Source organism: Chiloscyllium punctatum, chromosome 3, assembly GCF_047496795.1.
Source record: "Chiloscyllium punctatum isolate Juve2018m chromosome 3, sChiPun1.3, whole genome shotgun sequence".
Lineage (NCBI taxonomy): Eukaryota > Metazoa > Chordata > Chondrichthyes > Orectolobiformes > Hemiscylliidae > Chiloscyllium > Chiloscyllium punctatum.
Genome location: NC_092741.1, coordinates 84,278,841 through 84,292,778, shown reverse-complemented (window position 1 = coordinate 84,292,778; position 13,938 = coordinate 84,278,841). Strand labels below are relative to the sequence as shown.

Below are 13,938 nucleotides of genomic sequence, written 5' to 3'. Positions count from 1 at the left end.
CCACTGTTGGAATATTGCGTGCAATTCTGGTCCCCTTCCTATCGGAAAGATATTGAGAAACTTGGAAGTGTTTAGAAAAGATTTACAAGGATGTTGCCAGGGTTGGAGGATTTGTGCTGTAGGGAGAGGCTGACCAGGCTGGGGCTGTTTTCCCTGGAGCATCGGAGGCTGAGGGTTGACCTTATAGAGGTTTACAAAATTATGAGGGGCATGGATAGGGTAAATAGACAAAGTCTTTTCCCTGGAGTCAGGGAGTCCAGAACTAGAGGGCATAGATTTAGGGTGAGAGGGGAAAGATATAAAAGAGATCTACAGGGCAACTTTTTCACGCAGAGGGTGGTACGTGAATGGAATGAGCTGCCAGAGGAAGTGGTGGAGGCTGGTCCAATTGCAACATTTAAGATGCATTTGGATGGGTATATGAATAGGAAGGGTTTAGAGGGATATGGGCCAAGTGCTGGCAGGTGGGTCTAGATTGGGTTGGGATATCTGGCCGGCATGGATGGGTTGGCCCGAAGGGTCTGTTTCCATGCTATACATCTCTGTGACTTCATAACTATGAACGGAAGAACAGGCACGATGGGCTAAATGGCCTAATTCTGCTCCCATATTTTATGGTCTTATGGCCTTATCCTTCCCTGTTGCCCTCAGAAAAACTGCAGAAAACATTAGGAATGCTAAAATTAGAATATACAGTCTGTATAAACCTATTGAATGAATAGGAACAGTAGAGAACAACATCACTGAAAAGGTAAATACAAACACAAAAGTTGAAATAAAAATTAAGTTTTTTTTAAAACAGAAGATTATGGAGTGTAAATACTGAAGTCTGGCTGAATCCACGGAGGGAGAAGCAGTTAGACTTTTCATGACAATACCCATGGAAAGGTTATTGCCGTAAATGTTAACTCTGGTTGCACCTGTGTAGAAAGAGACAACGCTGCTGAAAATTTCGAGCAATTTTGTATTCATATTTTCAACATTTCAGTGATTCATGTTTGTAAGATTATAAGGTGATTAGTGATGTTTAAAATTGTCGTAGAATGAGAAAGATTAGCTAGGAACAGATTCTAAAAGGCCAGTCATCCCAGGAATCAATCTGGTAAACCTTCTTTAACTCGCTCAATAGATAGGACATTCTTCCTCTGACAAGGAGACCAAAACTGCACACCGTACTCCAGATGTGTTCTTACCAATGTCTGTATAGTTGCAGCAAGACATCTCTGCTCCTGTAACTCTCGTTATTTTGCTATGAAGACTACCATTACCATTTGCCGCCTTCACCGCCTGCTGCATTTGCATGCTTGATTTCAACAAGTGGTGTACATCCATGTCTCATTGCATGTACCCCTTTGCCAATCTATTGCCATTTAGATAATTTGCCTGTCTGTTTTTTGCTACAAAGATGGATAACATCTCATTTATTCACACTGTACTTAACCTGCGTCCTCACAGCATACCCTCCCATCCAGCTTTGTATCACCTGCAAACTTGGAGATATGACTGTAGATTCCTCATCTAAATGATTAATATATATTATGAATAGCTGGGATCCAAGCACTGATCCTTGCAGTACTAGTCATTTGCCTGCCACTCAGAAAAAGACCTATTGTTTCCTGTCTTCCAGCCAGTTTGCAATCTATTTCAGTACACAACCTCTTATCCCATGTACTTTAACTTATCATGCTAATTTTTTATGTGAGACTTTGTCAAAAGCTTTCTGAAAATTTCAAGAAAACCAAATCCATTGGTTTCTCCTTTATTCACTCTTGCATCCTCAAAAATTCCAGCAGACTTGTCAAGCATGACTTCTATTTATAAATCCATGCTGACTGATCATCTTACTATCTTACGAAGTACTCGAATGATGGACTGTAGCACTTTGCCCAATCCTAATGCCAGGCTAACCACTCTATAACTTGCAGTTTCCTCTAGATCTTCCTTTTTAAACTATTTGGTTTACATCAGCTACCCCCTAATTCATAGGAATTATTCCAGAGTCTATGAACTTTTGGCAGATGACCACTAGCACATCTGCTGTTTCTAGGACTACTTCCTTAAATATTCTGGAATGAAGCTAATTTGGTCTAGTGGATTTACCTGACTTTAAATCCAATAGTTGCCCAAACACCATTTTCCTACTGACATTAGACATTTTAATTCCTCCTTCTCTGTGGCCTGTGTTCCCCATCTCTTTGGGATGTTACTTGTATTATACTTTGTAAAGACAGAACAAAAGTGTGTAGTTAATTGGTCTATCAACTTTGTTTCCATGATAAACTTACCCTGTGTTTTTCTTTACTAATCTCTTTTTCTTCACATAGATCTTTGTATGCCTCTGCCCTGGATTTAATACCATCTCTAATTATTTTTGTTAGCTGTGGTCTGACCATTTTTCCGGTTTTACATTTATGCCCGACTGGGATGAATAATTTCTGCGTTTTTCCAACGTGCTCTTTAAAATGTTTGCAATTGCTTATTTGCCGTCATCCCTTTAAATAATAATTCGTAATTTATCGTAGTTAGCTAGTACCTTTTTTTTTGTTTAAATTCAGGATACGAGTTGTAGAAACAACTGTCACACTCCATCTTAATGAAGACTTCTGTCTATTGTGGTCACATTTCCCTCATGGCCCATGCAAAACTAGATTGTTAATTATTCCTTCCTTGCTACACAATACTCAGTCAAGAATGGCCTTTCCTCGAGTTGGTTCCTCACTGTATTGACTTGTAAAACTATACCATATACATTCCAAGATTTCTTTCTCCATTGCGACTGATTTGATCAAGCCACATGCAGATTGAAGTTGCCCATAATTACAGATGTGCCTTTTATTATTTGCATATCCAATTTTCTTTTTAAACCTTCACCAATATTACTACTACAGTTTGGGGGGTCTGTGCTCTGTCTTTATGCTTTTCAGAAGAGGTATGATGTGAATCTCATGAGATAGTGATGATATCAACTGATGCTCATAATTGCTTTTTAAATATCTTTGCTAATGCCAAAAGTTACCTCATTAATATTCACACTTCTATCTTGCTGAAGTCACCAAACAAGCTCTGCATCAGGAAAGCCTGACAAGGAAACTAGACCATTGTATAGCAGATTCAATCTGGCAATTGCTCTGAGCCACTTTGTTGGCAGCCAGCTGCCAACCTCTCAGGGCATGCTGCCTGGGCACCATGCAGACATACATCACATCTACAGATCTTGGCATCTGACATTTTCTAACCTTCAAGAACCCTTGTGACATAGCTCTGATTTATCTTGCAAGTTAGTTCTACATTTCAATGCTATATCACAGCTGCACTGGCAACTGTCATTGTCGTGGCACAGCTAGGATGTTCTGCGCTTAGGAATGTACACTGGATCCAGCTGCATCTCCAAACTCTTCAATTGCTCTCTTCTAACTCACTCACTCTGAGCCTAACTGAATACTCTCAGCGTTCCTGCCCTGCATTATTTTGCCTTGTCTTTCTGCACTTATCCACTTTAGCCAAAGATACATATTACTGCTCATATTACTGCTGTCTTACCTTGCCATTGATTGCAGACATAGAACCAGGAAACTTGTCATTGTTGTCAGCAAGCCTCAATCAAGTGAAGTGGGATAACCTTCACTAAAGGGGCATTCATGTAAGGGCAAGCAGTCCAGACCTAGCTTGGGGCACATTGGTGGGGACCCTCCTTCCAGAACAGATGAGGAGCTGAAATAATGGGCAGTATAACTCCTCTCTTGGCTTCTTCAGTCATATTGAGGACTGTTTACCTCTGAAATGAGAGAGAAAGTGGTATTATGGAAGTCAAAAGTGGATGACATCACTGTTACTATTGGTGCAGGTGAAGAAGTGCCTGGGGCAAATGAGTAGGCAGTGCAGAGGGTTAATGGTATTAGAGTGAGAGTGAATGGGGAAGGTGTTACAGGTGAGAATGGTAGAGCATGAGCCTTGATGAAAGGTGGGAAAATAACAAATAGAGAGAGTGTGAGATGTTGGATAGAAGATGGTGGGCCTTACTCTGATGAAGCGAAGAAGGACATTGACCTTCTTCCTATATTGCTATGCATCCCACAAAATGGTTGAGATTGCTTTAACTCAGGAGGCAACCTCAGACCAGGGTGGTATTGTGTGGTGCCATGGCTTCCACTGTTGGTCCTGAAAGAAGTGGCAGTTCAGTGTTGGAACCAAATGGTCCAGAAGGATCTCCAAAACCCTGGATGCAAAATGTATTGCTGTAATGTAACATTTTTTATGTTAATTTCTCGATTCTGTAACTAAGGATTGTACCTATTCACTTAAGGTGGTGCATTGTTATACTGTAACTAATCTTGTAATTGAAGAAGCTGTACCTAGGTACCTTTGTAGCTAAGATGATGCTGTAAGTGGCAACTTATAAACTTTTCACTGTACTGATTTGAGTACATGTGAACAACAAAGCCTAACTTGAATTTTACTTCTAAGTGGGGTGCCAGTTTCCCACTGCCTGTCACATGGGCAAATGTTAGAAACTGTGCTCGGCACCTGTAGACTGACTGTGTTTAACCAGCACAGAACTGATTTTAAAGATGGTACCAGTACAAGGGATGCCAGTGAATTGCAAGATAACCACTGAGTGGCATGTTTTTATGGGAATGACGTATGGTAAAATGGGGTGAAAATTTGGACATGAGAGATTCCTTAGAGCCATAGTAGGTCAGTTTGCTAAGATTTGGCATGAGAATCTGCTAGGTCTTGTAATGTAACTCCCTCCCTTCAAAAAACTTGACACAATTCTTGAGTAAGCCAAAAAATTCCCAAAGATTTTGGCCTTTATTTCTATCCCTTTTACTTGATTCCCTTTCCTCTCCTAAAGCTTTTGTCCAATCAATGCTCTGCCATATAGTTGCTGTTTGACTTCATTGCAATTTTTGAACTTTTTTCCCTACATGCAATCTTACAAGAAATTAACCTTTTGAGTGAGTGGTTTCTGGCTACCTAGACTCTAAACTGTGGAATCCCCTCCCTTATATCTCTATGCCTCCCTATGTACACTATTCCTTTAAGGTACACCTCAACACTTGCCTTTTTGAATCAGCTTTTAATTATCAATCTTAATATCTTAATTTGCTTGGTTTGATATTAACCTTCTTGGTAATACTTCTGTGAAGCATCATGTGACATTTTACAATAAGGGCAATGTATAAATGCAAGTTGTTGGTGCATGACGTGATTTCATGGGGAAAGGAGCGGCTAGTGATTGCAAGTTGCACATTTTGGGTTGATGGTTGTTGAGAAAATGGGGTCTTAACCTGTCCCTATCCATTTCCTCCACAGGTGTTCAAGTTTCATCCTATCCCCTATTTCCCATTATTACTTCTATCCTTTCACCTTCTTATGACCAAATGTTCGATCTTATTTGCAGTTTCCTACTTTAACTTATTGTTGACCCAGTCAACAACAGTTTGGTCATTCAACACCACCCACCCCCCTTCCCCAAAAATAAAATAACCTGCCCATCTACTTTCACTCACTTCTGATAAGGATGGATGCCAAAGCTTGTGGCCCTTTGCCTTAAATAATTGTCCTCCTGAATTGAAGAAACAATCTGCCTTGCCTATCATTCTCTGTATTTGTGACTCCCCCTCCCCATCTCTCTCTCTCTTTCTCTCTCACATTCTGATTAACATTTGGTTTTTTCTCAAACATGAAGATAAACATTAAAAAAAATCCGAATATTTGTTTATATATTGATCAATTTGTGGAGCAGAAGAAATGTGTCATGAGTTGCAATCCTCTACAAATTGCTTGGTGATTTATATCTCTGCTGTTAATATTGACAAAACTGAACAAGTTACCATCTTGTAGTAAGCCTTACCATTACCTTTATGGTGTGTCATGTAATGGCTGGATTTATGATGTTCATGCAAATTCATCTCTCCTCCGTCATTTAGAGCTGGTAATTAATGTCATAAGAATCCTGCTTGTGAAGTGATTCATAGTTGAGAACATGGCATGCAACCTTGAATCCTAGGATTCTCAACTCTTGACACTCAGCATTATTATTGCAGAAAATAACAATTTGCATTAATATGAATAATTTAAGACATGATTTGTTATGTTTAGCATGATTGAAAGTAAAAAAAAGGTGTCTATGGACCTATAATTCACAAAGCACTACACTAGGGCTTTCCTCATGTCACTTCTGATTCTATTGTTGATTAATTGATAGAGATTGATTATTATGGTTAGTCAACAGCTCCATTATCATTGTAGCATGCATCAATCAGGACGGTAGAAGAACTATAATTGTAAAGCTTTGTTGGTGTTGAAAATCTGAAATACAAATGATCAGTAGAATGTGCAGATTTTTCTGTTTTCACTGAGAATTATATATAGTTTTTTCTATGTTCCTATATATGTATCTCCACTGCTAATAATGATGAATGGTGGCTGCTGATTCTGTACTTCAAGAACATTTGTAAATTTTGCTCACCCACGCTGTCATTTGATCACTAACTTCTCAAGGATCAATATAATGAGTCTACATAGCTGTGTTGCAATTTCCTGTTCTGCTGTTTGCTCTTTTTAATTGTTTCTTTATTTTATTTTGTCTATTTCATCTCTGAATGTTCTCTGTATTTAATTTGACTCAAACTCTGACATTTTACTTTGCTGTTATTTAATAGTTTCTTCCTGTACCACCACCTTTAATAGATTCAGAAAATAGATAATGGGCATGATGTTCATGAGGTCCCATAAGCAGCAGTGCACTATCATTGTTCAGACATTGAGCAATTTTCAGTCCAACTACAATGCGGCGTGAACAGTAAGATTTAAGAAGATCAATAAATGTCTGAGAGTTGCGGCACTGCTACGATTTCTTGCCTGCAAGAATACTTGAAACAGAATTCCGGCTGACCTATCTGTTGTCTGTCTCCAGCTACCACTCAGACTGAAAGTCATTTGGAACACGAGCACCTCCCATTGTGCAAACATGTTTTTACTTTAATTATTTCATGAGATGTGGGTATCACTGGTTTAGCCTGCATTTATTGCCCATTCCTAATTGCCATGGAGAAAGTGGTGTGCTGTCTTCTTGAACTTGTGTGTCTTTGAGTTGTAGAGACACCCACAGTGCTCTAGGGATGAAATTCCAAGAATTTGACTCAGTAGCAGTGAAGAAATAGCATGTGACTTGCAGAAAAAAAACCTGCAGGTGGAGATATTCCTTTACATTTGCTACCCCTTTTGGTAATAGATGTTGATGTTGAAGAAGCCTTGGTGAGTTACTACATGTTTCTTGGAGATGGTACACATTGATTAAGAGAGTGAATTTTGAAAGTGGCATTGGGATGACATTCAAGTGAGCTTCTTTATCCTTGATGGTAGCAAGCTGCTTAAGTGTTGTTGGATCTGCAGCCATCCAAACAATTGAGATTATTGCACCACACTCCTTTTATAGACCCTCAGGAGAGAATGGCTGAGTTACTTGCAGATTTCACAGCCCCTCACCTGCTGCTGTAGCCACAGTATTTTTTGGTCACAGGCTGGTCAAGTTCAGGTTCTGGACAATGTTAATCTTTGGGAAATCTAGTGATGATTTATTAATTGAACTGGTCAAAAGCTAGTAGTTGCATTCCCTATACACATACCAAATTCTCTACTAACGGACAAATTGTCAGCCTGAAGTTAGGAGATTTTGGTAACCACTTCCAGTGGTGTTTTTCATCTGGAGTGGAAGTACAACATCTTGTCTCGTGACAATTTTCTTGATGCTGAATGTCTTGAAGAACTAGAATTTGAAGTAAATGCACATTACCTTCTATATAAATATTTTGCCTCAAGATGACAGAAGTGTCCTACAACCTAAGGATTTTTAACAATATTGTTAAAACAACAATAAAGCCCAAATGGTGCAAGAGTCATTAGTTTCCACTTGTGTGGAAGATTTATTTTATCATGTCATGTTTTGTCATTATGCAGTTGTAAGTTGAAGCTTTTAATATATCTGTAAATAATAGCATTGTTCAATCTAATTTAATATTTTGCTGTAGAGCTACACATTCATGAATCAGGAACAATTACAGATTATAGTAGGAAAACTGGATCCTAGCCAACCAAAGGAGGTAACTTATTTTTGTAACTTTTTATTCAACTGTGAAACTTTTGAGTACTTTTCTGTTGTAGCAGGTAGAGATAACTTGCATAAATTTAAGAGGAAAGAATAGCCAAGTAAATTGTTGAATGAGATTTTGGAGAAGATTTGCAGTTCAGGTTGTGGATTAAGTTGTAAATTTTGCTCGCTAAACTGGTAGATCTGTCACCATGTTAAGTAACATAATCAATGAACCTCCGGTGAAGCATTGGTGTTCTGCCCCGCTTGCTATTTATCTGTTGCGGTTTGTTGTGGTAAATGTTATCATTTCCGGTTCTCTTTCTGAGAGGTTGGTAAATGGTGTCCAAGTCTATATGTTTGTTAATGTGTGTGTCATTGTTTAGTGTGTCCCAGAATGGATGAATACCAGAGGACGTATTCATGAACAATGGATACCCGATAAGCGCAGTCTGCTGATTCCAGCACAACAGATCTAAACAAGAAGACACAACATACCTAGAGACTTTAGCCACCCTACAATACATTAAAGACATCTCAAAGACATCCCAGAGGCATCATGGTAGCCCACAAACCCACCGGCACACTGAAACTGCTCCTGCTGAGTTTAAAGGACCTCGTACCAACAACCAGCAAAATGAACATCATATACAAAATACCCTTCAAGGACTGCAGCAAACATTAAATTGGACATTAGGGCAGGAAGACTGCCACCAGGATTTATGAGCACCAACTAGCCACCAAAAGACATGACCAACTATCACTGCTATCCATACACACAGAAGAAAAGGGACACCAGTTCAACTGGGACAATACATCCATCCTGGGACAGGTTAAACAAAAACACTGCCTTTACTCCTGATGAAGGGCTTTTGCCCGAAACGTCGATTTCGCTGCTCCTTGGATGCTGCCTGAACTACTGTGCTCTTCCAGCACACTAATCCAGAAACAAAAACACACCCAGGAATTCCTGGGAACTTGCATTCAAATCTGAACTCCATAAACAAACATATTGATTTGAACCCCATTTACCAACCCCTCGGAAACAGAACCAGAAATAATATCACCTGCGACAACAAACTGAAACAGATAAATAACAAGCGGGGCAGAACACCAATGCTTCATTGAAGGCTCACTGATGATGTTACCTAGTATGGTGATGAAATGTCTGAGAACAAATCTATCAGCTCAAATTACAACCCAAATAGTTGAATTTCATAGCTCTGAGAAAAGCTCCTTTTTCTTAGCAAGCTTCCTCTATTTCCCATCTGAATTATCTGTTAGGCTATTTTCACAGCCTTTTAGTTGCCCATCTAAGCATATGCAACTCTATTCTAGGGGGAAAAACCCAAATACCTGCTTGAATTCAGAAACAAAAACTGAAATTTGTGATAATACACAGCAGGTCTGGCAGCATCTGTGGAGAGAAGGCAGAGTTAATTTTTGAGGACTAGTGAGACTTCTTCAGAACTGATTTTGTTTCTATTCAAGGAGATCCTAAGAATTTAAACAACGATATATACAGTATTTTAAATGTTGATCAACTTTTGTCTTTAATGGTTAGATTTTCTAATACATTTTTATCTTATTAAAAATTGATTAATTGATCGAATTTCCTTTTTTCAAGATTCGTCGGGAGGCTTTGCAGTCTCTTTGTTGTGCTCCTCCATCTGATGTGTTGAACTGTGAATGCTGGATTACTCTCCGGAAACACCTTGTTACAGCTCTTTCAGATCCAGACCCTATATTAAGTGTAATTAAAAATAAATTCCAATTTACTAAGTATTGATGATAAGTAATTATTTGATTTAATAATACATTAAGACTTTAGAGTTAAACCTTTGCGTATGTTGACCTATAACTGTCATGCATTTGCTAAGTTGATTTGGAATCTATTAGGGATGTAGCCCTCCTGCTTATTAGGAATGTAGCCCTTCTGATTTTCAGAAGGAAATGAACATCCCTGGCTACACTTCCTGATATTCATAATGTATCCTTCCAAAGATTTACTCCAGGGTGACAAACGTTTGTTTCACTGCTTATTGCAAGAAATGATTTTGTATTGCAACTTGCTATTCAAAGCACATTTTATTTGTCAAGAAGCAAATACACATCTCAAATCACTCATATTGAACCATGTACTGAATTTCTCAATAGCTCAGCTTTTAATTGTCCAATGCTGTAAATTTTCATGTTTTATTTGCTTTACTGATAAGTAAGGTTTCTAGACACATAATAGTGGTGGAAACATTAGGATATTAAAAATGACGCACCATATTCATTTTATTTAGGATAGAAGCCTACGATTCTATGCAAAAACATTTTCTTCTTCAACGTTCAGTGCTACAAGAGAAACCTACACAAGTTTGGGTATGGATTAAAAATCACTTGCATTTTAAACTTTAAAAAATTTTTGTACATTTTCAAATTTAAATCTGTTCTTTTAGGATTATATGAAGCAGTGAAATCTAATGGCAAATGAAATAGTACTTGAAATTGCGAGACCAACAAGCATTCAAAGGCGACATCCTGAAAAGAAAATGTCAATCTTTTTAACCATTTGATCAGAGCTTAGAAGCTTCAGATATCTGCTAAAATGGGAAATAGAGAGCAGCAGAAAGAGGGGTTGACCTAGATGCAGTAAGATGACTGATGCTGTAGTGGAAGTGTGAGGATAATGCACAACAGGTTAAATGTGGCTTATCAAGACAATAGAATCCTGGCAGGAGTTGCTACAAGCAGCAGTAGATAAGAATGTGTCTTGTTGGCAGTATTTCCAAAAACAAAACTGTATTAATTATATCTAAACCCATGACAGTGAATTCTGTTGAGTAGAGGTAAAATGAGGTCCAGTTGAATGTTCAGAGGCTAATAGAATTCTAACATGAAAATGGGATCACTTACTGCCCATTTGATATGAATAACTTACAGTTTTTATATTTTTCACTTTGATTTTTTTCCAATTTTGATTTATTTTGCACAATTAATTTTGGATGTTGGTAATTTTAAAAGTATTTTGGTATTTTTGACACTAGTCTTTATCTAAAAAGAAATGGGTAAATGAGATTGAAGCTATCACAGTGTAATAAAATAATACACTTACACTTACTGCTTTAATGAGGAAAAAATTGATGCAATTATACATTGTGACATTAGATTTTAGTTGCATTGGTGGCAGTAATGACTTGCCATATTTGAGTGGGTGTTTGATTTAGAACTGTCACATAATTTGTTTTCAGTTAGAGCAGGGTATTTCAGTAACATTCCAGTTTGTAGGATCATCCAGTTATATAGGAGAAAGTGAGGACTGCAGATGCTGGAGATCAGAGCTGAAAAATGTGTTGCTGGAAAAGCGCAGCAGGTCAGGCAGCATCCAAGGAGCAGGAGAATCGACGTTTTGGGCATAAGCCCTTCTCCAGGAGTGAGGAGGGTGTCCCAAGCAGGTTAAGATAAAAGGTAGGGAGGAGGGACTTGGGGGAGGGGCGTTGGGAATGCAATAGGTGGAAGGAGGTTAAGATGAGGGTGATAGGCTGGAGAGGGGGCAGGGGCGGAGAGGTCGGGATGAAGATTGCAGGTCAAGAAGGCGGTGCTGAGTCTGAGGGTTGGGACTGAGATAAGGTGGGGGGAGGGGAAATGAGGAAGCTGGAGAAATCTGAGTTCATCCCTTGTGGTTGGAGGGTTCCTAGGCGGAAGATGAGGCGCTCTTCCTCCAGGCGTCGTGTTGCCATGGTCTGCCGATGGAGGAGGCCAAGGATCTGCATGTCCTTGGCAGAGTGGGAGGGGGAGTTAAAGTGTTCAACCACGGGGCGGTTGGTTTGGTTGGTGCAGATGACCCAGAGGTGTTCTCTGAAACGTTCTGCAAGTAGGCGGCCTGTCTCCCCAATGTAGAGGAGGCCACATCGGGTGCAGCGGATGCAGTAAATGATGTGTGTGGAGGTGCAGGTGAATTTGTGATGGATATGCAAGGATCCCTTGGGGCCTTGGAGGGAAGTGAGGGGGGAGGTGTGGGCGCAAGTTTTGCATTTCTTGCGGTTGCAGGGGAAGGTGCCGGGAGTGGAGGTTGGGTTGGTGGGCGGTGTGGACCTGACGAGGGATTCGCGGAGGGAGTCGTCTTTCTGGAACGCTGATAGAGGAGGGGAGGGAAATATATCCTTGGCGGTGGGGTCCGTTTGGAGGTGGCGGAAATGACGACGGATGGTACGATGTATATGGAGGTTGGTGGGGTGGTAGGTGAGGACCAGTGGGGTTCTGTCCTGGTGGCGATTGGAGGGGCGGGGTTCAAGGGCGGAGGAGCGGGAAGTGGACCAGATGCGGTGGAGAGCATCGTGTGAGGGGAAATTTTGCAGTCTTTGAAGAAGGAGGCCATCTGGGTTGTTCAGTATTGGAATTGGTCCTCCTGGGAGCAGATGCAGCGGAGGCTAAGGAATTGGGAATATGGGATGGCGTTTTTACAGGGGGCAGGGTGGGAGGAGGTGTAATCTAGGTAGCTGTGGGAGCCGGTCAGTTCATAGTAAATGTCCGTGTTGAGTCGGTCGCCCGAGATAGAAATGGAGAGGTCTAGGAAGGGGAGGGAGGAGTCTGAGACGGTCCAGGTAAATTTGAGGTCGGGGTGGAAGGTGTTAGTAAAGTGGATGAACTGTTCAACCTCCTCGTTGGAGCACGAGGTAGTGCCGATACAGTCATTGAAGTAGCGGAGGAAAAGGTGGGGGGTGGTGCCAGTGTAGCTGCGGAAGATGGGCTGATCCACATATCCTACAAAGAGGTAGGCATAGCTGGGGCCCATGCGGGTGCCCATGGCTACTCCCTTTGGTTTGGAGGAAGTAGGAGGATTGGAAAGAGAAGTTGTTCAGAGTTAGGGCCAGTTCAGTCAGACGAAGGAGGGTGTCAGTGGAAGGGTACTGGTTGGTATGGCGGGAAAGGAAGAAGCGGAGGGTTTTGAGGCCTTCGTGGTGGGGGATGGAGGTGTATAGGGACTGGATGTCCATGGTGAAGATAAAGCGTTGGGGGCCAGGGAAATGAAAATCATGGAGGAGGTGGAGGGTGTGGGTGGTGTCCCGGACGTAGGTGGGGAGTTCTTGGACTAAAGGGGACAGGACCGTGTCGAGGTATGCAGAGATGAGTTCGGTGGGGCAGGAGCAGGCTGAGACAATGGGTCGGCCGGGGCAGTCAGGTTTGTGGATTTTGGGCAGGAGGTAGAAACGGGTGGTGCGGGGTTGTGGGACTATGCGGTGGATGGGAGATCCCCCTAGGTTATGGATGGTCTGGGAGATGATGGTTTAGTGGTGGGAGGTGGGGTCATGGTCAAGGGGGCAGTAGGAGGACGTGTCCGCGAGCTGGCGTTTAGCCTCAGTAATGTAAAGATCAGTGTGCCAAACTACTACCGCGCCTCCCTCGTCTGCTGGTTTGATAGTGAGCTTGGGGTTGGAGTGGAGGGAGTGGAGAGCTGCACGTTGTGAGGGTGAGAGGCCTGGAGTGGGTGAGAGGGGTGGACAGGTTGAGGCCGACCTCAAATTTACCTGGACCGTCTCAGACTTCTCCCTCCCCTTCCTAGACCTCTCCATTTCTATCTCGGGCGACCGACTCAACATGGACATTTACTATAAACCGACCGACTCCCACAGCTACCTAGATTACACCTCCTCCCACCCTGCCCCCTTTAAAAATGCCATCCCATATTCCCAATTCCTTCGCCTCCCTGTATCAGCTCCCAGGAGGACCAATTCCAATACCGAACAACCCAGATGGCTGCCTCCTTCAAAAACCGCAATTTCCCCTCAGACATGGTTGACGATGCTGTCCACCGAATCTCCTCCACTTCCTGCTCCTCTGCCCTTGAACCCTGC

At 41.4% G+C, this 13,938-nt stretch overlaps 1 protein-coding gene across 4 annotated transcripts in view; it reads left to right on the top strand.

Annotated features, from left to right (window-relative positions):
* tbc1d32 (TBC1 domain family, member 32) overlaps nucleotides 1–13,938 on the top strand; it is a 247,339-nt gene that overhangs the window by 51,124 nt on the left and 182,277 nt on the right. For all 4 annotated transcript variants that reach the window (XR_011954513.1, XM_072555916.1, XM_072555917.1 and 1 more), the window contains 3 exons: nucleotides 8,037–8,108; nucleotides 9,723–9,848; nucleotides 10,387–10,465. Coding sequence is in view for 3 of the 4 variants with exons in the window: in XM_072555916.1 (XP_072412017.1) it covers nucleotides 8,037–8,108; nucleotides 9,723–9,848; nucleotides 10,387–10,465 (277 nt within the window). In the remaining variant the exon portion in view is untranslated. The remainder of the gene's footprint in view (nucleotides 1–8,036; nucleotides 8,109–9,722; nucleotides 9,849–10,386; nucleotides 10,466–13,938) is intronic.